This window comes from Hordeum vulgare, chromosome 1H (genome assembly GCF_904849725.1).
Source record: "Hordeum vulgare subsp. vulgare chromosome 1H, MorexV3_pseudomolecules_assembly, whole genome shotgun sequence".
Lineage (NCBI taxonomy): Eukaryota > Viridiplantae > Streptophyta > Magnoliopsida > Poales > Poaceae > Hordeum > Hordeum vulgare.
The window spans coordinates 380,699,932-380,722,689 of record NC_058518.1 but is presented as its reverse complement, the minus strand read 5'-3'; the positions used below and the strand labels follow the sequence as shown (position 1 = coordinate 380,722,689).

At 48.6% G+C, this 22,758-nt stretch overlaps 1 protein-coding gene across 1 annotated transcript; it reads left to right on the top strand.

Annotated features, from left to right (window-relative positions):
• Window positions 1-11,835: 11,835 nt before the first annotated feature.
• On the top strand, window positions 11,836-14,279 carry LOC123411607 (peroxidase 57-like). The gene is made up of 4 exons (XM_045104575.1): window positions 11,836-12,445; window positions 12,567-12,746; window positions 12,970-13,132; window positions 13,624-14,279. Exons 1-4 carry the CDS (start codon window positions 12,215-12,217, stop codon window positions 14,031-14,033), a joined length of 984 nt encoding a protein of 327 aa, XP_044960510.1. The 5' UTR covers window positions 11,836-12,214; the 3' UTR covers window positions 14,034-14,279.
• The last annotated feature ends 8,479 nt before the right edge of the window (window positions 14,280-22,758 follow it).

Sequence of the window (22,758 nt, the reverse complement as noted above, 5' to 3'; positions counted from 1 at the left end):
AAATCGTGTTAAATTTTTCAGGGCATTGTGAGGACTTTTATTTTTTGGTCATTTTTTATTGCACGGAAAACTCAGAAAACAGACAAAGCATGGCAGTTTATTTTATTTAACTTAGAAAAAGAGAAAACAAAACGTAGGGATAGAAGGTAGTGCTCACTAAATTCATCAACTTCATACCTCTCAAAAATGATCCATTAATAAGGTTGATCAAGTCTTATTAACAACCACTTTCGATTAATATGAAGCCGAAGAACTTTCGTAAATCACTAAGTTCCCTCAATGGGGATATGAATGTCCCCCACAATAAGCATTTCATATTTCGTTTTAATAGTAGGTAGATGTAGTTGAAAACTTCCAATATTGATTGTTGGAGATTTTTCAATAACATTAATACCATTCAGTTGGAATTGTTTCTTCGGAAAGTGCACGGTATGCTCATTACCATTGATATGAAAAGTGACCTTGCTTTTATTGCAATCAATAACAACCCCTGCAGTATTCAAGAAGGGTCTACCAAGGATAATCGACATGTTGTCATCTTCGGGCATCTCAAGTATAACAAAGTCAGTCAAAAGAGTAACATTAGCAACAACAACGGGGACATCCTCACAAATACCGATAGGTATGGCAGTTGATTTGTCGGCCATTTGCAAAGATATTTCATTAGGTGTGAGTTTATTCAAATCAAGTCTTCTATATAAAGAGAAAGGCATAACACTAACACCATCTCCCAAATCACATAAAGCAGTTTTCACATAATTTCTTTTAATGGAGCAAGGTATAGTTGGTATTCCCGGATCTCCAAGTTTTTTAGGTACTCCATCTTTAAAAGTATAATTAGCAAGCATAGTGGATATTTCAGCTTCCGATATTTTTCTCTTATTGGTGATGATGTCTTTCATATATTTTGCATAAGGAGGCATTTTTAAGATATCAGTCAAGCGAGTTCGCAAAAAGACTGGCCTCAACGTTGCAGCAAAGCGTTCAAAGTCTTCATCATCTTTCTTTTTAGTTGACTTAGGTGGAAAGGGCATAGGCTTTTGAACCCATGGTTCTCTTTCCTTTCCATGTTTTCTAGCCACAAAGTCTCTTTTATCATATCTTTTATTCTTGGGTTGTGGGTTATCAAGATCAACAACTGGTACTATCTCAACATCTTTATCTGGTTCTTTATCATTTGTTTGAGTGTCTTCATGAACCTCATCATTATATTTTTCATTATCAGAAGGTGAGTGTTCATTACCAGGTTGAGTTTCAACATCAGAGATAGAAACTTCATTATCATTATCAAGAGGTTTTTGTATTTCAGGTTCACTAGAGGCTGGCAAAGTCCACTTATTTTTCTTCTTCTTTTTCTTTTTAGAAGGACTAGGTGCATAAGTGTTAATTCTTTGATAGTCTTGTTCAATTCTCTTTGGGTGTCCCTCAGGATAGAGTGGTTCCTAAGTCATTTTACCTCCTCTAGTGGCTACTCTAACAACAAAGTCACTTATATTATTGTTCATTTCATCAAGTAACTCCCTTTGAGACTTAGCAACTTGTTCTAATTGAGTTTGAACCATAGAGGTATGCTTTCGTACACCTCTAACATCATTTGAGATTCTAAATAAAATGTCACTTAAACGAGCAATCATATCAGAGTTGTATTTCAATTGTTTCATAACATTTGCATTGAAGTGATCTTGCTTTCTAATGTAATTATCAAACTCATAAAGGCATTGACAAAGATGTTTATTACGAGGATCATCACCATCATTGAATTTCATGAAAGATTTTACCTCTACCACCTTAGGTGGTGGTGGTGCTTCAAGCCCATGTATTTCTTCGATAGGTGGTAAATTTTTAACATCGCCGGCTTTAATACCTTTTTCCTTCATAGATTTCTTCGCCTCTTGCATATCTTCAGAACTAAGATATAAGATACCCCTCTTCTTTGGAGTGGGTTTAATAGGTGTTTCAGTAGGAGTTCAATCATCATAATTTTTCAAGATGTTATTCAATAATTCCTCAACTTGCCCAATAGTTCGTTCCTTGAAAACACAACCAGCACAACTATCTAGGAAATCCCTAGAAGCATCGGTTAGTCCATTATAGAAGATATCAAGTATTTCATTTTTCTTAAGAGGATGATCAAGCAAAGCATTAAGCAATTGGAGAAGCCTCCCCCAATCTTGTGGGAGACTCTCTTCTTCAATTTGCACAAAGTTAAATATTTTCTGCAAGGCAACTTGTTTCTTATGAGCAGGGAAATCTTTTTCAGAGAAGTAATAGATCATATCCTGGGGATTACGCACACAACCAGGAGAAAGAGTATTGTACCAAGCTTTAGCATCACCCTTTAATGAGAACGGAAAAAACTTGAGAATATAGTAATAGCGAATCTTCTCATCATGAGTAAAAAGGGTGGCTCAGTTTCAGTTTCATAACCATGCAAAGGACCAGATTCAACCAAAGTGATTAACTCTGGGCCGACAGAGAATTCATAATCCTTATCATCAATAAAGATAGGTGAAGTAGCAAACTCAGGATCACATTTCATTTTAGCATTCAGAGATTTTTCCTTATACTTGCATAACAATTTCTCTAGATCATCTCTATCCTTACAAGCAAGAATATCTCTAGTTGCCTCCTCACTCATAGTATAATGTTCCGGTACCTTTGGCAATTCATATCTAGGAGGACTAGTTCTAGTAGGTGTTTCAAGATTCCAGTTTCAAGTTCATCATCAGATTGAACAATGTCATGATGTCTTACTCTAGCAATTTGTTCATCAAGAAGTTCACCTAGTGGCACATCATCATTAAGCAAGGTACTAGCATCATCATGCGTAGTATTCATAGCAGAAGTAGCATCATCAATAACTTGCAACATATCAGAATTAATAGCATGTTGCGGTGTTGCAAGTTTACTTATAACAGAAGGTGGATCTAAAGCGGAGCTGGATGGCAGTTCCATACCTCCCCTCGTCTTAGAGGGAAAAATCTTAGTCTTAGCATCCTTTAGATTCTTCATAGTGATAAAATGATAATAATCCCAAGTGACTCAAAAAATATTGCTATGCTCCCCGGCAACGGCGCCATAAAAAGGTCTTGATAACCCACAAGTATAGGGGATTGCAACAATTTTCGAGGGTAGAGTATTCGACCCAAATTTATAGATTCGACACAAGGGGAGCCAAAGAATATCTGAAGGTATTAGCAGCTGAGTTGTTAATTCAACCACACCTAGAGATTAATAATCTACAACAAAGTGATTAGTAGCACAGTAATATGATGGTTTTGATGACAGTAGCAGCAACAATAATAATGGTAATGGTGATTGCAGTGATTTTGTAGCAGTAACGATAGCAATAGCAACAGTAGTAACTTTGTAACACCCCGGACACACCCGCCGGCGGTCGTTACTCCTGGAGGGATCTAGACTGGCCCCACATATCAATACTAGTCTTTTCTGCGCACTTTGTCCTCACTCATGCGCACCATCCTAGAACTACTGCAAGCCAAGCACGCTTAACCTGAGAGTTCTGTTCGAATGGGCTCCCGGAAAAGAAGGAATTCCTTATTGATATGAGTAGTCTATCATCCCTAATAAGCCATGCTATCACATACACCACCACTCAGAGGAACCGATGTCCCCAGCTCATCTGAGTGGCCTCAGGCCGGCTCGGTAGAAGGGGATCTGGGCCACGGTAGCCTGCTCGAGGAGAGGGGAGGCGAGGCGGTGAGCCGGTCCAAGCTGGGCCGGCTTGGGGCCCAGCTAAGCGTGGCTGGAGGCGAGCGCTCGCGAGGCGTTGTTCTCCTCGCGCAGGAGGACTGGCGGCGGCCGGGAGACGGCGGGATCGGCGACCTCCGGCGAGGCGCAGTAGGGGAGGACCGGGACGGGGCGAGGGCGGCTGGATCTGGGGGTGGCCGACCGGATCTAACGCGGGAGGCTCCGGGGCGGCCGGCGATGCGGACATGGCGGTTGCGGCTCGCTGCAGCTCGGGGCCATGGCTAGCAGGGAGGTCGGGCCGAGGCGGCAGCGGCACGGAGGAGGGTCTGCACGGGGCGGGCAGGGCCCACGGGACCGCCGGCGAGGTGGTGCGGCGCTCCGGCAGCGACGACGAGGAGGCGGAGGCGACTGGAGGTGCGGGAGCTCGGGCAGGGAGAGCAGGCTCACTGGGGGCGACATGATCCGGGCCCGGGCGGGCCTCGTATGGGCTCGGCGGGGCCACGGCGGCTGGGGAGAGAGAGGCTGCGGGAGAGAGAGCTAGGGTTAGGTGGGCGGCGCGGAAATCGAGGTGGAGGGGGCTTGGCTGCCTAAAATTAAGGAGGAGGTCTACTTATAGACAAATGGGGGGGGGGGCTTGGTTAGCCAGAATTTCGTTCCGGATCCAACCATACGGTCGGATTTGGACAATTCCTAACGCGGGAACGGTTACGAGGCCGTGTAGAGTGGATAGGCGGAGGCGAGAGGGAGAACGGGCGGCGCGGCAACGAATTATAACACACCAAAAGACGTCCGACGGTAGACCGAATACGGTGCCGCTAGGGTCGACCATTCGGGTACCAGACGAACCCCGATCGCGACGAAATTCGACAGGCGGCCTAACTAAAACAAATTACGACCGCATGTCAAGTTTTACCCCAATCAGAGAAATTTGAAACGCACTTTAAAAACAGGGTTTTAACGATGCCGCGGGCGCGTGCATGTGCGGTCGGGCTCAGAACGGACAACGACGCGAACCGGCAACTAACAACGGATGCAAGTTTGTAAACTGGCGGCATGGAGATGCCGATGCGATGCAGATGATGTGCATGATGTGATGATGATGCGACAAAAAAACACCCGACGAAAACGGAAAGAGAGGGGAATCTTCTGGAACGTCGGCATCGGGCTGTCACAACTCTCCTACACTACAAGAGGATTTCGCCCCGAGATCCAAGAATGAAAGGGGGAGAGGATGAGAAAGAACAAGAGGTAAAAACTTAGTCTCTTCTTTGACAAACGAGTGAAACCAATGATCCTTGAAAGTTGCAAGGCGATGAGGAATGAAAAGAGAAAGAAGGAAGAATTCATGGAAAATTTCGGCAGCACTTCGGTAGGAAAATGGGACAAAAAATTCGAAAAGGTAGGAGAATTAGACAATATACATATCGAACAACTAAATAGAACAAGGGAACACCATGATCTTCATAGAACACCAAGATAGACCCAAAAGAGCAACATCACAAAGCCTCCGGAACAAGAGAATATGAACTAGCTCATACGGAAGAAGAGAATGAAGAAAAGAATGACAACTATCATCACAACAGAATTGAAGAGCCTACGGACAGAGAATTGACGTAGTAGTTGGAAAACCAACAACGAAGAAGAACATAGTAGTGGGCTTATGAAAATCATCTCAACAAATATGAGGTGACAACCAACCACTAAAAGAAACAAGGAAAGATTGGGATAAACAAGATATGAACAATTCTTAGACGAAGAGGATACATTGAGAACTTGGATTAATGACAAACACCATGATAGCAACCATCCATAGGAAAATCTTTAGGTGAAATCCAAACCAAGATAGCTCAACGAAGAACTCATGGGTTGAAAATATCTCATGATCATAGAATTGGTGGATTTAATTATCTTATTCTTGAAAAGAAAACTCTTCGAGGCTCCTACACTAACAAGAATGCCATAATACCACCTTAAAGGATAAAGGAAGAAAAAATGCACTGAAATGCAAGGGAAAGAATGCTTGAGGTTCTCCAACAAGAATCTTGAAGAACACTTGAGTACGAATAGAAACCTTGATGAACCACCATGAAGGACCACCGTATACAAATGAATGATGCAACGATATGAAGGTAGAAAGAATAAGATTATGACCTTGCCAAGATTTAGATGAAGCAACACAAAAAGATACTTGAGAAAACTTGGAACTCCGAAAAAGAAAGATAAGAACACTAGAGAAAAGGAATTGATATCAAGAGCCACTCCGGAAGAAGAATTGAAATCATAATGGAACAGGAATAAGAATTATGTTATGCTCATCCTTCACCAAGTTTAATTGATGACAAGCAATGGATTAGCGTAGCACTTATTCTTGAAACCATCTTGAAGAGGCAGAGAGATAAGCACCATTTGAGGCAAAATTGAAGGAAGCACCGGTAAGAATTCACAAATAAATGGGGACACCACGAATTAATGGAGATACAAGAGAATGAAGAGATCATGAGCCACGTAACAGAAAACTTGAATAAGGCACCAGATAAACGAGAGACGACGGACACACCCGCCGGCGGTCGTTACTCCTGGAGGGATCTAGACTGGCCCCACATATCAATACTAGTCTTTTCTGCGCACTTTGTCCTCAGTCATGCGCACCCGGGACCAACTTCCCGGTCGGTCACCCATCCTAGAACTACTCCAAGCCAATCATGCTTAACCTGAGAGTTCTGTTCAAATGGGCTCCCGGAAAAGAAGGAATTCCTTATTGATATGAGTAGTCTATCATCCCTATTAAGCCAGGCTATCACAAACTTAGCAAGAACAATATAAGGTAAATTCGTAGGCATTGGATCGGCGACTCGTTGGATGATATTCATCATGAGACAGTTATAACCTAGGGCGATACGACAATAGCTCCAGTTCATAAATATAATGTAGGCATGTATTCCGTAAATAATCATACATGCTTATGAAAAGAACTTGCATGACATCTTTTGTCCTATCCTCCCGTGGCAGCGAGGTCCTATTGTAAACTAAGGGATATTGAGGCCTCTTTTTAATAGAGAACCGGAACAAAGCATTAACTCACGGTGAATACATGAACTCCTCAAACTACGGTCATCACCGGGAGTGCTCCCGACTATTGTCACTCTGGGGTTGCCGGAACATAACACATAGTAGGTGACTATAACTTGCAAGATCGGATCTAGAACATGGATATAATGGTGATAACATAAATGGTTCAGATATGAAATCATGGCACCTGGGCCCAAAGCGACAAGCATTAAGCATGGCAAAGTCATAGCAACATCAATCTCAGAACAGAGTGGATACTAGGGATGATGCCCTAACAAAACTGACTCGATTACATGATGAATCTCATCCAACTTCTCATCGACCAGTGAGCCTACGAAGGAATTACTCACTCCCGGTGGGGAGCATCATGGAATTGGTGATGGAGATGTGTTGGTGATGACGAAGATCGAAGATCCCCCTCTCCGGATCCCCAAACGGATTCTAGATCTGGCCTCCCGATGAAGAACAGGAGACGGCGGTGGCTCCATCTCGTGAAACGCAATAATTCTGTCTCCCTGATTTTTCTGGAATAATGTGATTTTATAGCGTCGGTTTCACGGTCATAGGGGCCACTGCGCAGGAACAACCCACCTCGGCGCGCTTGGGGGGGGGGGGCAGGCATGACTTGGTGGGTTCTGCCCACCCAAGTCCCCCCCTCAGGTGGCTCTTGGCTCCAGAAATTCTTTTTATTGAAATTAAAAATCCTCACAAAGTTTCGTTCCATTCCGAGAACTTTTATTTCTGCACAAAAACAACACCATGGTAGTTCTGCTGAAAACAACGTAAGTCCACGGTTAGTTTCATTCAAATCATGCAAATTAGAGTCCAAAACAAGAGGAAAAGCGTTAGGAAAAGTAGATACGTTGTTGACGTATCACACCTATGTACGGCCGTCGGGCTCGGGTTACGTGAGCCACATCCTCCAACTAGTCGGTGAGTCATCCCGATAGTTTGGAGTCAATTCCTAACAAAGAAAAACCAAATTGTTGACTGTTCGGATGCCGAGGCACTAGCCTCCTTCATAAACAACATCCAAGATGAACGGCTAGCCCGAACGCTCGGGCAAAACAGTCCAAGAACAATATGAGCCCTTACGTCGCGTATGACCCGCTTTTGCGCGGGCGAAGACACATGGCTAGCCCGTCGGAATAACCCTCCCGCAAACCCCGACATGTCCGAGGTTCGGGACGAAAACGGAAAGCCACGGAGGAACAAGAACAAGCGTCGGCACAATGGCGGTGAAAGTGAAGACACGATAGTCAAAGCCGGATTCGATAATTCCAGGTCTATACCGTGGAAGAAACCCTCTAAGGGGAATCAGGGTGGACTAACCGCACTAGACAAAATACTGGACACGCCCCGCGATATCCACGTCACTCCAAATAATCCCATTACTCACACCAACTGTAACTGTTGGGTAATCAAACATGCAAGCAAAAAATATAGCCCAGGACCAGGGCAAGTATCCCCATAGCAAGGACGACGAAGAACCTCGTAGTCCGAACAATGGAGGCCAAAAGCAATTTCCTCGTGAGGTGAAAACCGTGAACATGATCTATGACACACACATACCAAAAAAGGAGAGGAAACGAGCAGTTCGGGATGTATACGTCATAGAGCTGGTAGCCCCGAAGTATAACCCATGGTCGGCATGTTCGATCACCTTTGACCGCGCGGATCACCCGACCGGTATTCGGCACGGGGGTTCAGCGGCCATGGTACTCAACCCCATTATCGATGGTTACCATATCACTAGAGTCCTTATGGACAGAGGCAACAACCTCAATCTGATTACGCAGACACATTGAGAAAAATGGGTATCAATTCGTCAAGGATAAAACCCATTAACACCACCTTCAAAGGAATAATTAGTCGTGTCGAAGCCCGCTGCTCAGGTACCATAACTTTGGAAGTAGTGTTCCGTTCGCCTCACAACTTCCGCAACAAAGACTTGATCTTCGATATTATCCCTTTTAGGAGCGGCTATCATGCACTCCTTGGTCGTACAAAGTTCGCTCGCTTTATTGTCGTTCCCCATTATGCATACATGAAACTGAAGATGCCAGGACCCAAGGGTGTTATTACCATCAACGGTAATACTGAGCGATCCCTCCGAACCGAGGAACATACCGCAACTCTGGCAGCTGAAGTACATGCCGGCAATACGACTCCAAAGTCCCAGCTCACCGTTAAGGAACGAGGGGAAAACAAAAGAGCCAGAGTCCCACCACAGTTCCCTGATCCTTCTCGCGCTCAAAATAAATAGGGATATGCTCCCCACAGCAGGACCTTGCTAGTCGTAAAGTACGTGCCCCGTAGGCACAATTTCACGCATGAAATAACATGGGCAGCTGTGGGGAACGAACTATGGTCACTACACGTCTTCGAACAAATTCAGGTATCATTAAGGGCCTACTCAGTGTCAAGCTAAACACACCTCGGTGACCTCTCAAGACCGTCTCTATCAAAGGTTTGTTCGCCCATTATTCCCTCCCGTAAAGGAGTACTTCATGGAGAGCAAAGGTGCAGACGTGTGCTTAATCTCCTTATGCGGTTGTTTCCATCCAAGCTTAAAGGGTCATGTAGCACATCGAAGACAAGTATTTCCTGGAGTTAAGAAACCAAGGTATCAATCCACTAGGAAAATCCACAAGACTATGTAAGTTGCACCTGCATAGAAATAGTGAATCCTCGCAACCCAACACGTGGAGGGGTTTTCAATCCCTCGTGGGTAAAGTAAGGATAGATTGATAGATCCAAATAAGGGTGATAGCAAATAGAACGCAATAAGGTATTTTGGAGGTTTTTGATAATATAGATGCGAAAACAAAAGAGCAAATAAAGTAGAAACGCAAATAGCAAGGTAAAGATTGCAAATAGATAATGTGAAATAGACCCGGGGGCCGTAGGTTTCACTAGTGGCTTCTCTGAAGAAAATTGCAAACGGTGGGTAGACAAATTACTGTTGGGAATTGGTAGAATAGCAAATAATTATGACGATATTCAAGACAATGATCATGTATATAGGCATCACGTCCAAGATAAGTAGATCGACTTCTGCCTGCATCTACTTCTATTAATTCACACATCGACCGCTATCCACCATGCATCTAGTGTATTGAGTTCATGGAGAAATGGAGTAATGCCTTAAGAAAGATGACATGATGTAGACAAGATCTATTCATGTAGGAATAGACCCCATTATTTTATCCTTGATAGCAACGATACATGCGTGTCATGTCTCTTTCTGTCATTGAGATTGAGCACCGCAAGATCGAATCCATAACAAAGCACCTCTTCTCATTGCAAGATAAAAGATCAAGTTGCCCAGACAAAAACCAAATATCAGAGAAGAAATACAAGGTTATAATAATCAATCATGAATATGTTTTCATAGATCTGATCATAAACTCATAATTCATTGGATCCCAACAAACACACCGGAAAAGAAAGAGTTACATCATAACGATCTCCAAGAGACCATTGTATTGAGCAACAAAACGAGAGAGAAAGCCATCTAGCTACTACCTACGGACCCGTAGGTCTAATATGAACTACTCACGCATCATCGGAGAAGGACCAATGAGGATGGTGAATCTCTCTGTGATCGTGTTCCTATTCGGAACGAGCTCTAGCTTGAATTTCGTGGCTTTGGAACTTGCGGCGGCTGAAATTATTGTACCTCGCTTGCAGCCGTGCCACATGCTCGGCTTCGGATACCATGGCCCGGGGGCCATAGGCACCGCCGAAATCTCCGCCTCTGAGGTAGTGGTGTATGTGGCCACGTGCCTTCGTGATCATGGGAGAAAACTCCTCCTTTGTCAGGCATCGGTGGCGTCATGGTGGCGAGAGGGCCCGTTGATCCGCGTGTACCGGTTGTGCGGAGGGGGCGATGCTGGCGCGTCCTTCACGTGACGGAGCCACTTGGGGACGCTGACTTCCTTCACCTACCAGAGATGGTGGACTCGTGGCGGGGACGGGGGATCCTCCTTCAAGTGCGTCGGCAATGGTGGCGCCATGCCCATCTGATGGAGTAAACGGTCCATCATGATCTCTATCTGACAGACAAATTCTTTGTCCGTCTGAGACGCCTCCGAGATGAGACAGGGCCGCTGCTAGTCTTCCTCGTTGTAGAAGGAGATGACTATCTCCTCCTCGCCGGAGTTGCCAGCATTCGTGGATGCAGATGGTCCTAGTGAGCGAGGGTGGTGACGCCAAGACCCACCTGCCGAGGAACTTCCACAGGCACCGCTTGCTAGCGCGGAGAACCAGGACTTCGGCATCGCCATTGGGCTCGGAGAGGAGGAAGGGCTCGACGAGGGAGAGGAGGATGGTGTGGTACTCGGGAGGGGGAGTGTGGATCTGTTCGTCGTCGGCGCATGGCTTAAATAGCAGCGGTCAAGCCACGCAGAGGGGCGGTCAGCCTGCTTCAATGCGATGCAGCGGTCGGAGTTGGTTTCTCACGACGCGACATCCGTACTGAAATGTGACGCCCGAGAGGTTGCATCCGCATGCGTCGCCTTCCCATCAAGTCAAATCGCGAGCATCAATGCGGTCACTGCATGCTCTGGACCGGCATGAATACGGTGCAGCAAGCAGCTCGATGCGTGGGATGAAAAGCGCGGAGGGGGGGGGGGGGGGGGGGAGGGGGGGGGGAGTTGGTTGGATGGGTCACGACGATCAAACAAGAACGTCCGTAAAGTCTTCCATGTTCGTATCCGGTTTACGAGAAAAAATATGCTTGAATCGCCCTGCGGTCTGCGGTGCAGCACGGTTTGGAGGTCGAATGCCCTAAAAACGGAACAAGATGCTAACGAAGCTGTTGCTCGCTACTCTAGTTAAGCCGCCTTGAGCTACAGCGGCATGGGTGGTGCAGCCTGTGGTGTGTGGGCACGTGTGGGCGGCACCGGTAATGAGGCCTCGGCAGTCAGCAGGCGCAGGATCCGAACGCTCGCGCACGACTCTCCACGCAATCTCACTGGCCACACCTGTCCATCTCACTGATCCATGATACTACGATGCTTCCTTCTTCCCCCCCTTGTACTCCTTGTAGCTACAAGTAGTGTACGTGTACTGTCGGCTACTAACTCACTAGTACATTGCCCGATCGTCCTCCACACGATCCAACCTATATAGCCGCGCCACCATTCTGTCTGCGGCTTCGCGAAGCCTCGAAGCTTGCACAGTCGTTGAACCAGCCATCCAGCCAGCACAGTCAAGTGGCCACCCCCTCTCTCATTGCCGCTGCTGCGCATAGCTAGGCAGCAGACGCGCTCGTCGTGCTCACACTCGCCATCTCGTCGCGCTCGTCATACGTGCGCGCGAGAAGCTTACACACCGGCAGGAAGAGGCGCACTGCGCCGCCGGTCCGATACATCGATCGACCGGAGAGAACTAGATCAAGGAGAGGAAGAGATCGTTCGATATACATCCGATGCAGTCTGTCGGGTCCGCCCCCCGCCTCGCCGTGCTGGTGGCCGTGGTGGTGCTGGCGTCGTCGGCGGCGTGCTGCCGCGCGCAGCTGGCCAGCAACTTCTACGCCGGCAAGTGCGGCAACACGAGCGTGGAGGTCGTCATCCAGGTCGCCGTCAAGGCCCGCCTCGTCTGGGACAAGCGCATGGTCGCCGGCCTCCTCCACCTGCTCTTCCACGACTGCTTCGTCCAAGTAAGCAAAGAAAGCGCATACATACATGCTGCTCCTCCTTCCATTGTCTGGATTGATTTCTTCTAGCTAGTTTGCTCACCTCGTCGACGGTACTGCATGGATGGGTGGTCTGGTCGATCAGGGGTGTGATGCGTCGCTGCTGCTCGACGGCCCCAACACGGAGAAGACGGCGCCGCAGAACAGCGGCATCTTCGGCTACGATTTCATCGACGACATCAAGTCCGAACTCGAGGCCGCCTGCCCCGGCGTCGTGTCCTGCGCCGACATCATCATAGCCGCAACCAGGGACGCCATCGCCCTGGTACGTTCGCTACCACGTTGCTCATTGCGCTATGCACATGGCGACGGTGTCAAACCAAAAAAAGAAAATGAGAAAAGCAACTAGACTCACCAGAGTAGTGTTCCTAACCGTTGGCTTCCTACCATGTTACTGTTCACTACTCCATTTCCATTGTTGTTTATTCTAGTAGTTATTTCGTTATCAATATATATTTGACCGTTGGCACATCCATCGACCATTACAGTGCGGAGGGCCGAGCTATGCGGTGACCCTCGGCAGGAGGGACGGCATGTCGTCGGTGTCGTGGATGGCCAGCGACCTGCCGTCGCCGCACGTCGACATCGCCACGGCGATAGGCATGTTTGCCAAGAAGGGCTTCAACAGCTTCGAGATGGCCACCCTCATGGGTACATCCCGACCTCCCTCTCTCTCTTCATCAACTATCTTGGGTTTACCTTTACCACTAGCAGTCCTTTGACCTAGCTAGAAACAAGGCGTATTCCATGTGCATCAACACATGGAATGTCACGTATTCCACTGCTGATACATGAACTAAAAAAGTTTATGTAGGGAAATGCATATGCATGCATAGGACTAGTTAACCTTTGTACTCTCCGTATATTTTTTTTATTGCGGGGAAAACGAAGTACTCTCCGTGCTTAACTTAATTATTAGATCAGTATTCAAGTACCAAGTGTATGTGTATAGTATTTTGCTGTTGATCGAGATCTGATGCACATTGGTAGGCGCGCGGGTAGACTAACAATAGCACACACAAATTCCCATGTCAAAATTTCAACTGCTGTAAGAAAGGAATCACATGATGAACTGAGACCTTCCGTTGCAAAATATAAATATTTACGTGTTGATGTGGTTGCATGGGTGCATGCATGTGCAGGCGCGCACACGGTGGGGGTGACGCACTGCTCGGTGATCGACGACCGCCTGCGTAACTTCAACGGCACCGGCAAGGCGGACCCGTCCATGGACCCGACGTACGCGTGGATCCTGACAACGTTCGCGTGCCCCAAGGGGCAGGCCTTCGACAACATCGTCTACCTCGACGAACCCTCCAGCATCCTCATCTTCGACAAGAGCTACTTCAACCAGATCCTGAGCGGCCGCGGCGTCCTCGCCGTCGACCAGGCGCTGGGCATGGACCCCGCCACCGCGTGGATGGTCCAGTTCTTCGCAACCACCGACTTCTTCCCCGCCATGTTCGCGCACTCCATCACCAAGCTAGCCGCCCTCGAAGTCAAGACCGGCACCGCCGGCGAGATCAGGAGAAACTGCCGGCTTACAAACTAAACTAGATGACATACTACTACATGAGATGAGAGTATACATGGACCAGAGATCACAGAAGATGAGAGTATACATGGCCATTTGAGACGCCCAATTGAGATCCATGCACATTCATATTTTTCTCCCCTTTTTGTCAAGGATCGCATGATTCTACTATAGTAGTCGGTCGACCTGAGTAGCAGTACGTAATTTTGTTGTGATTCTTTTGTACGTGGCTGGTATAAAAATAAGCATTCCATGATGTGACGACACCGTTGTTTGCTCAGAAGAGGTCCTCATACAATACAAGTGTAGTATTAGACCCACTGCGTTTTATTTACTCCGCATATTAGATCTGCATAAAGTTAAATTTTAAATACCTTCAATAAGTTTGTAGACAAATATATTAATATACACATAACCAAATAAATACTATTAGATTCATTATTGCATATATTTTCACATCACATAGATTTGCTACTGTAAATGTTCATATTGTTTTCTACAAACAAACTTTACAAAGTTTGAGTTCAGTTAAAACTAAGATGCAGAGTAAATAAAAACTGAAGGAGTATATTTTTTACCAAAGGAAAATGAATTGACTTTCCTCTCAAGAGCCAATTAACAGGGAATTTGCTTGGCATGACCGCATGAGCTAGCCAGCTATTACTCAAGCATCAACGCCGGCAACACTGTTTACATCTACTGTCGTGAAAAAAGTTAATTAAGCTTGATTAGGAGTAATTAATGTAGCCACATTAGTCAACTAGAATCTTGAACAGTCTGGAACTAGGAAGCACACAGAATATGAGCAGAGTGCATCCCCAGAGGCCTTATTTTTGGCTTCCCAGATGCTATCTTCAGTCGTCAAGGGGATGCAAAAGGAATCCTCACGGCGACGCAAGCCATTTTCTTATCGCGCGCGTCTGGTCCAGGGGTTGCCAATTAATCCCTAAAAAAAATGGCAATTGAACTGAACCATCACGCCGCCGTCCAACTTGAGCTAAGTACCCAAGTAGATCGATACGCTGTTTGAATTTGTATATATATACACTTTTCATAAACAATTCAATCTGTATAATACAATGTAATGTAGTCATGGTAGGTATAAGAAAATTCAGAAGGTAACATTCCCTGGCACAGATACGTGTACAGGATCGACGTTGCACATATACGTGTACAAGATCAACATTGCTTCGAGAATGGTCAGCTAGGTAGGTAGCCCCAGCTCCAGCAGACCGAGAAGGCAAACAAGTTGGTATCGGCCGGAGCTCCTATAGTAGTATTTGTTTCTCACAAACTACACGATCGAACCATGCATTCATGTTACTATTTGTTTCCAGCTTGTGGAAGGTAGTACTCCATGAATGCCATGTTCAAGTAGCATGATTTGACTTGCATGCAAGTTAGAGCAACTCCAGCCATTTGGCTCCGAGTGTACCCCGGTGATAGCTTCTTTGACGTTTCATCAACGTTATTCTTGACCTGGGTCGAGCGAGTTTTCAGCAGCGCCATCAGGTTTCGGCCTCAGACGTTAGTGTTTTCAAATTTCTCTTTCCCGCTGCCCAAAAAAACGTTGCAAGTTCGACGATGCCACAAGTCGACGATCAGTGACATAGTTCGGCGATCAAACACACCAACAGTTCAGCGATCAAAAGGAAAAGATAAAAACGGATCACGGGACCGACTTGGCAGGGTGCGGCTCCTCTACCGCGGGACTGGCTGAGGTCGTCGTCGGCGTAGTCGGGATCATCATCGGCGTCGTGGGGCTGTTCGTCGGCGGCGTAGTCGGGTTCGCGGTCGGCGTGTGCTCTACGTGGTTGCGCGCCGTTGTGCTCGTCATGGTCGTCATTGTGGTCGCCGTCGGCGCCGGCATCTGGCTTAAGATGAGGTCACGCTGTACTATATACCACGCCTTCACCTTCTCGTCCATCGTCGACGTGTCTGCCGCCATCAAGAACTCCAGATCGGTGTTCCTCTTCTTCGGAGGGACGTTGATCATCAACGCCGACCACTACGCGTCGGATTTCTCCTCCCTCCTTGCAGCGCTGCTCTTGAAGTCGGCGATACATTGCTCGATCGAAGCATGCAGCCGTGGGGCAGCGGGCGCCGCGTTCCTCACCGCCCTGGCTTTTTTTGTGCCGGTCTAGGCGCCCTTCCGCCGCAGTCGGGCAGGCGCGTCTGGGTTGTAGGTCTCCCTGTGGATATTGGCGAAGTCGGGGTCGACCAGCTTGCGTTCGTCGAGCGTTGTTTTGATTCTCCCCCAGTATGTGTCGCTAATCTGGTTCGTGCCGGTGATCGGGTCGATGCTGACAGTCTTCCACGCTTCGGCAAGGCACTAGTCTTCCTTGGACGTCCACTTGACGCGGGGTTCGGGCGGCTTGGCGTTCGCCACCCGCTTTCTCTTCCTCCCCTTCTTCTGCGGCACCGGTTCCGGTTCCACCTCCACCGCCTCGTCCTCCCCCTCCTCCTCCTCGGCGTTGTCGATCTCGTCGCCAATCTCGTCGGTGGTGTCCATTGTTTCATCTTGCGCGTCGAACTCCGGGTGCGACGCGGGTAGCGACGGAGCCGCTCGTGATGATCTCGTCCATGTCGGCGGCGTCGGCGTAGTTAAATTGTAGCGACGAAGTGGGCGCGAACGGAAGGACGCCACGACGTAGGGACAGTGCACGCGAGGCTGCTGACGAGTACGCCGACGGCGAGTAGCTGTAATAGGTGTTGAGGCCGGTGTTGAACGTGGGCGAGTGAGTACGCGGGTCATGGCCGAAACCGATGGAGGAGGAACATTGCGGCGCGTCATGTGGGAAGGTGGTGTTGGGATTGAAGTCGCCATGCGCGTCGCCGTCGGAGTAGCCAGGCGAGTGCACGTACCCCCAGGGCGCCATCGTCGCGAGTGGGTGGCCGACGCAACGCCCTGGAGACCCCTTCATGCGGCTTGTGGGTTGCGGCCGGGAGGGTTCATCATCCCCACGCGGGACACCTCTTACTGAACGACCGTGGCTGATGTCGCCGCCACGGTCGCATCCGCCGCGTCCCTGATCTTCTTGGCGTCGAGCCCCCTCCGTTGGTCTGTTGTGACCGCCTCCCGACGCTGGATGTCCGTCCTCTGCTCGGTGTTCAAAACGCTTGCCGGCCTAGGCATCAACTTCCTCTGCTTCGGCTGGATGGAATCGACAGTGGTGGCGGGGCGTGGGAAGGTGTACTTCTTCGGCAGCATGGCAACCGGATGGCGGGGACGGGGAAATGGAGGGAAAGGGAGGAGGTAGGGGGAGAAAACGGCGCGAAAGTCTCGGCTGCGGCCGACAGAGCGGTCCTGCTTGGCTTTTAGCTTCGCCCGACGCTGCCAGACGCCCCCGGAGAGCTGGGTTCGGCTCAGATTCGCCGGCCGTTATTTTGGGCCCAAATCGGCGATAAACGAGGAGTTGAGGGCGCGATTAGGCCGATTTCTCATCGTCGACGCTAAAAAAAGTGGTCCGATAGGGCTTGTCGGGGGGGGGGGGGGGGGGGGGGGGGATGGAGATGCTCTTATTGTTTGGTCTTGGGGCCGGATGCAGCATTGCATGAATATGATGCCTAAAAGAAAACCTTGCAAATTAAACATTCTGTCGCATGGCCTGGTTACAAGATGCACACAGGCATGCATGCGGACCAGATCATCGAGCCACTGCACTAAGCACAAACTTGCACATGTACGATTGTATGCTCTCGATTGATCATGTGCAGATGCATTTGGAATTTCTGATACAGCATGATTAGGTCGAGTTATACAAAGTGATCGCATGTTCAGCTATATATACAAAAGGCTTTGTGTGCTCCCCGACGACTTGACTTTCGTCATGCAACGCGGTGCCCACTTATGGAAAGCGAAGTAAGCTTCACCCATCGATGTAATTTTCGCTGCGCAAGAAAAGAACTTTAATAAAGATTCCTACACAAGTAAAAATAAATAAAAAATAAGAACTACCTCAAGCCTCTGCATCAATAAGATGCATGCAACCCATTTATTAAAAAAACAATAAGATAGTATACGGTTTCAATCAAACGAGCTCATCGAGTGCTGCACAATCATCCATAATCAAAAAAGATGTCACCGAGACGAGGGCCACCTCAACCCCGACCCGTTCCAGTGCAAGGCGAGCTGCAATCGGCTCCTCAGTACCGGTGGCACAGCGCGCATCCATGCGCATCGTAAAGGAGCTTGGTCTGCTCGGCCCTCGGGATAGGCTCACGGCAGATGTAGCAAAGGCGCTATTCCAGCGTTTCGAAGAACCTCTGTCAGACGGCGACATCTCGATCATCGCCAGGCTGACACACCTCGACGATGAGGCGCTACGGGTCATGGCTCGTATGAACGGACCCGACGGAGCTGCTGATGAGGCCATAGTGTGATCATGTTAGCTGCCCTTAGTATTAGCCTCCGATGCCGACCGATCCCCAACCGTTGCTATCTAGTATGTTCACCAGTTCATAGTGGAAGTAGTAAGAATCTCGAGTGCCGGCGCATCTTGGGTGCTGTTGGTGGGCGCCGGCCCAAACCGTGTATGATGGTGGTGTGCTTTGTCGGCCATGGGCCATCCTGTTCTACTCATCGGAGTCTCCCTTGTGTTTTAGATGTATAACAAGATTAAACCCATCATGTGCTGGAATGTTTGGGGCTTGAACAATCCAGCCAAGAGAGCGGCACTCGGGGAGCTGGCAGCCGCCCAGCGCACAGCCATTCTTTGCATCCAAGAGACGAAAATCGCGGCCTGGTCACCGGAGCTAGTCCGCGAGATCGGGGGCGCTAGGCTTACTGGATGTATCGTTCTACCGGCAATAGGAACTAGTGGAGGCGCAGCGATCCTTTAGGACAAGGATCCGGTGACAATCTCATCACACGCCATAGGGATCTTTGCTATTACAGCCAAAGTGACCTTCCTCGGACAGGCGCAGGACTTCTGGCTCTCAACAGTCTACGGTCCGGCGGATGACGCGAGAAAGGACGCTTTCCTTCGGGAACTCTCGCTGTCGGCGCCACCACCAAACGATCCTTGGCTTATCAACGGGGACTTCAACCTCATATACGAGTCACGGGATAATAGTAACATAAACCTCAATCGTAGGTTGATGGGTAGGTTCCGAGCAGCCATCGACGCTAAGGGTCTGAAGGAGATCAAATGCAAGAATCGTAGATACACGTAGAGCAACGAGCGCAACGACCCAACCTTAATGAGCATCAAAAAATTCTTCTGCAACACATCCTGGGAATGCATTTTCCCATCCGTAGCACTCCTCGCAGCGTCGACAGCAACTTCAGATCACTGCCCGCTGATTTTAGCTGACACTTCTGCCGCCCCCAGGACAGCCCTATTCAGATTCGAGAACTTCTGGCCCAGCTTCCCTTGCTTCCATGCAACGGTAGAGCGGGCATGGAAGAGGACGGAGCGGTCCTCGTGTCCATTCCAACGCCTTGCCACGAAGATGGCGAGAACTGCAAGAGAGCTCAAGAAATGGAGTAAGAGCTTCTTTAGCCAGGCCAGGCTGCATTTCCATGTGGCGGCAGAGATAGTGCTACGGCTAGATGTCGCACAGGAGAGGCGCCGTCTCTCAGACGCAGAACAGGCCCTCCGTAAGCTGCTCAAACTACGACTGCTGGGTCTCGCGGCACTAGAGCGTGCGCGCAGGAGACAGGCCTCTCGGCTCATCTGGCTCCGGTTAGGAGACGCGGGCACCAAGTTCTTCCATGCCAAGGCAACTAGTAGGAAGCGGAAGAATTTTATCCAGTGTCTTCGAGTAGGAGGCGACCTACTTACGGTGCACGAGCACAAGGAGGAGGCCATTCACAACCACTTCAAACTCTCCATGGGTAGCAGGATAGAGCGATCTCTACAAGTGGACTGGTCGATTTTCAACCTACCATCCGTCCAAAATAGGGGCTTAGACAACCCGTTCTCTCAGGAGGAGGTCTGGGAGGCGATCAAAGCATCACCGGCAGAGAAGGCCCCAGGGCCAGATGGATTCTCGGGGACCTTCTATAGAGCCTGCTGGCACATTATCAAAGAAGACATCATGGCAACATTCACTAGCTTCGACAATCTGTCTAGAGGAGACTTCGCCAAGTTAAACACAACCTTGATAATTCTGTTACCGAAGAAGGACGGTGCGAGTACGATCCAGGACTACAGACCGATTAGTCTAATCCATTCGGTGGCCAAGCTTATCTCCAAAGTCCTCTCCAGGCGTCTTTCCGTGGTGATTAGCACCATAATCTCGCCGGCGCAATCCGCATTCCTTCGCTCCAAATCGACGCAAGATAGTTTCCTTTACGTGCAAAATATAGTGCGATCACTACATAGGAAGAAACAGCCAGCTCTCCTTCTTAAGATAGACATTGCTAAAGCTTTCGATAGCGTCTCATGGGAATACCTTCTAGAGGTGATGCAACAACTTCGTTTCCCGGCACGCTGGCGGGACTGGGTGTCCATGCTGCTCTGCACGGCTTCGTCGGCCGTCTTGCTTAACGGTGCTACCGGTTGCTACTTCACCCATCAACGGGGCCTACGACAAGGGGACTCCCTCTCCCCGCTGCTATTCATCATCGCCATTGACACTCTCCATCGCCTCCTTCAGAAGGCCACGGAATTACAAGCGATTGCACCGCTGCCAGGCAGGGGAATTCCCCTCAGGGTTAGCCTCTATGCAGACGACGCAGTCATCTTCGCCAATCCAGCAGCAGAAGAGATCACAGCTCTCATGGCTATCCTACATGACTTTGGGCGAGCTTCGGGGCTACTCATCAACCCGTCCAAATCAACAGCTGCTCCGATCAGATGCGATGGCGTTGATCTGCACCACATCTTAACTGCCTTCGGAGGAAAAGTAGTCGCCTTCCCGCTTACCTACCTGGGCCTGCCAATAACTCTATCAAGGCTTAAGCTCGTCCACATTCAGTTTATCTTAGACAGGATCAGAGCTAGGTTAGCAGGATGGAAGGGGAAGCTTCTTAACATAGCCGGGAGGCGAGTCTTAGTACGTAACGTCCTCTCAGCCCTACCCACTTTCGCTTTATCTGTGCTAAGGGCGCCCAGGAATTTTTTCGAGGAGATAGATAGAGCGAGACGACGTTTTCTGTGGGCTCAAGAAGACGGTGAGCTAGGTGGAGGCAAGAGTAAAGTGAATTGGCCAACAGTCTGCTCCCCTTTGGAGAATGGGGGACTTGGCATCCTTGACCTAAACCGTTTCAGCCGGGCCCTCAGGCTAAGGTGGCTGTGGCTGCAATGGACGAGCAATGACAGGCCCTGGCAGGGCAGGAATCTTCCCTGCGACGAGGTGGACAGAGAGCTTTTCACCGCATCGACAACTGTCACCCTAGGCAACGGCGCAACGGCATCCTTCTGGCACTGCTCGTGGACGGGTTCAGGTTCCCTTAAGACACTGTTCCCATCCCTTTTCAAGCATTCCAGGAGGAAGCAAAGATCAGTGCGGGACGCACTGCGGAACAACACCTGGGTTGCAGACCTAGCACATGGTAGCAACTCGCACCTCTGGGAGGACGCGATTAGGCTACACAGATGGCTACAAGACAGAGATTTGCAACCCCAAGCAGAATCTGCTGACACTATTACATGGAACCTTGAGGCCTCACAAACTTACTCGGCCAGGTCGGCATACAATGCACAGTTCCAAGGAAGGCTAACGTCCGATTTCAACAAATTGATATGGAGGACATGGGCACCCCCTAGGCTCAAGATTTTTGGCTGGCTAGTTCTTCGCAACAGGTTATGGTGCAATGACCGACTGCAACGTCGGGGATGGCCAAACGGCTATTTCTGCCAGCTATGCCTACGGAACCTGGAGACATCAGTTCATCTGTTCTGGGAATGCCCCATGATGCTGCAGATTTGGACGTACGCCGCCTCCAGGGCTGGATGCGCCTCTTTGTCCCCTTCCTTATGGGCGACAAAGGCTGGATCAGCCGAGAAGATAACCGCAATGATCGGGGCGGCCCAACCACTTCAACGCAAGGCTACTAAGACGATGATCATACTAATGCTATGGGAGATTTGGAAACATAGGAATGATTGCACTTTCACAGGCAAGCAGGCGCATATACACGACGTTCAATGCGCAATCACGAGAACCGTTGAGCTATGGAGACAAGCTGGAGCATTCTTCTTGGAGCACCCGTTCTGGGATCCTCCGTGAGGGATCGGCTCTCCCCCCTCTCTCGTTTTTTTTTCTTCTGTTTTTAGGTTCTCTCTTTTTTTCTTCTTGGTCCTAGGACCGTATCCCTCGCCTTTATGTAACCGCCCTCCTACCTGCTAAGTTCTAATATATGCCAGCATTTCAAGCTGGATCTTTCAAAAAAAAAAGATGTCACAACCAACGAAAATAGGACTAGATACCTAACAACATATCCTACTATTGAACCGTCATTCAAACCGGATATAGATATCCCGAGCTAACATCTCCCATTAGATAGACCCAGTAACCGAAGGTTTCCTGATTTCTGCAGGAGTGAGTAACGAAGACGTGATCGAAGTTGAGGGGAATCTTTGATATTTATTGAGTTCAACCACGTGATTATTGACCTATAACAAAGACATACTCATTTATTCATACCCATTCCTTTCATTTACCCGAATTTTGTAGGAATTCTGTATCTTGGGATTTTTGGTTTATCTGAATTTCATGGTATTTTATAGGATGGAATTGTTATAGGAAACGTTTCCTTGGAATCCTTTGGTTTGTAGAAATAGAGTCACAATTC

Bases quoted from the DNA above. Each gene is read 5' to 3' on its own strand.
- LOC123411607 (XM_045104575.1), top strand. From the start codon at position 12,215: ATGCAGTCTGTCGGGTCCGCCCCCCGCCTCGCCGTGCTGGTGGCCGTG. The intron at 12,446-12,566 runs GTAAGCAAAGAA...CTGGTCGATCAG, and splicing joins TCCACGACTGCTTCGTCCAA to GGGTGTGATGCGTCGCTGCT. The intron at 13,133-13,623 runs GTACATCCCGAC...ATGCATGTGCAG, and splicing joins CGAGATGGCCACCCTCATGG to GCGCGCACACGGTGGGGGTG.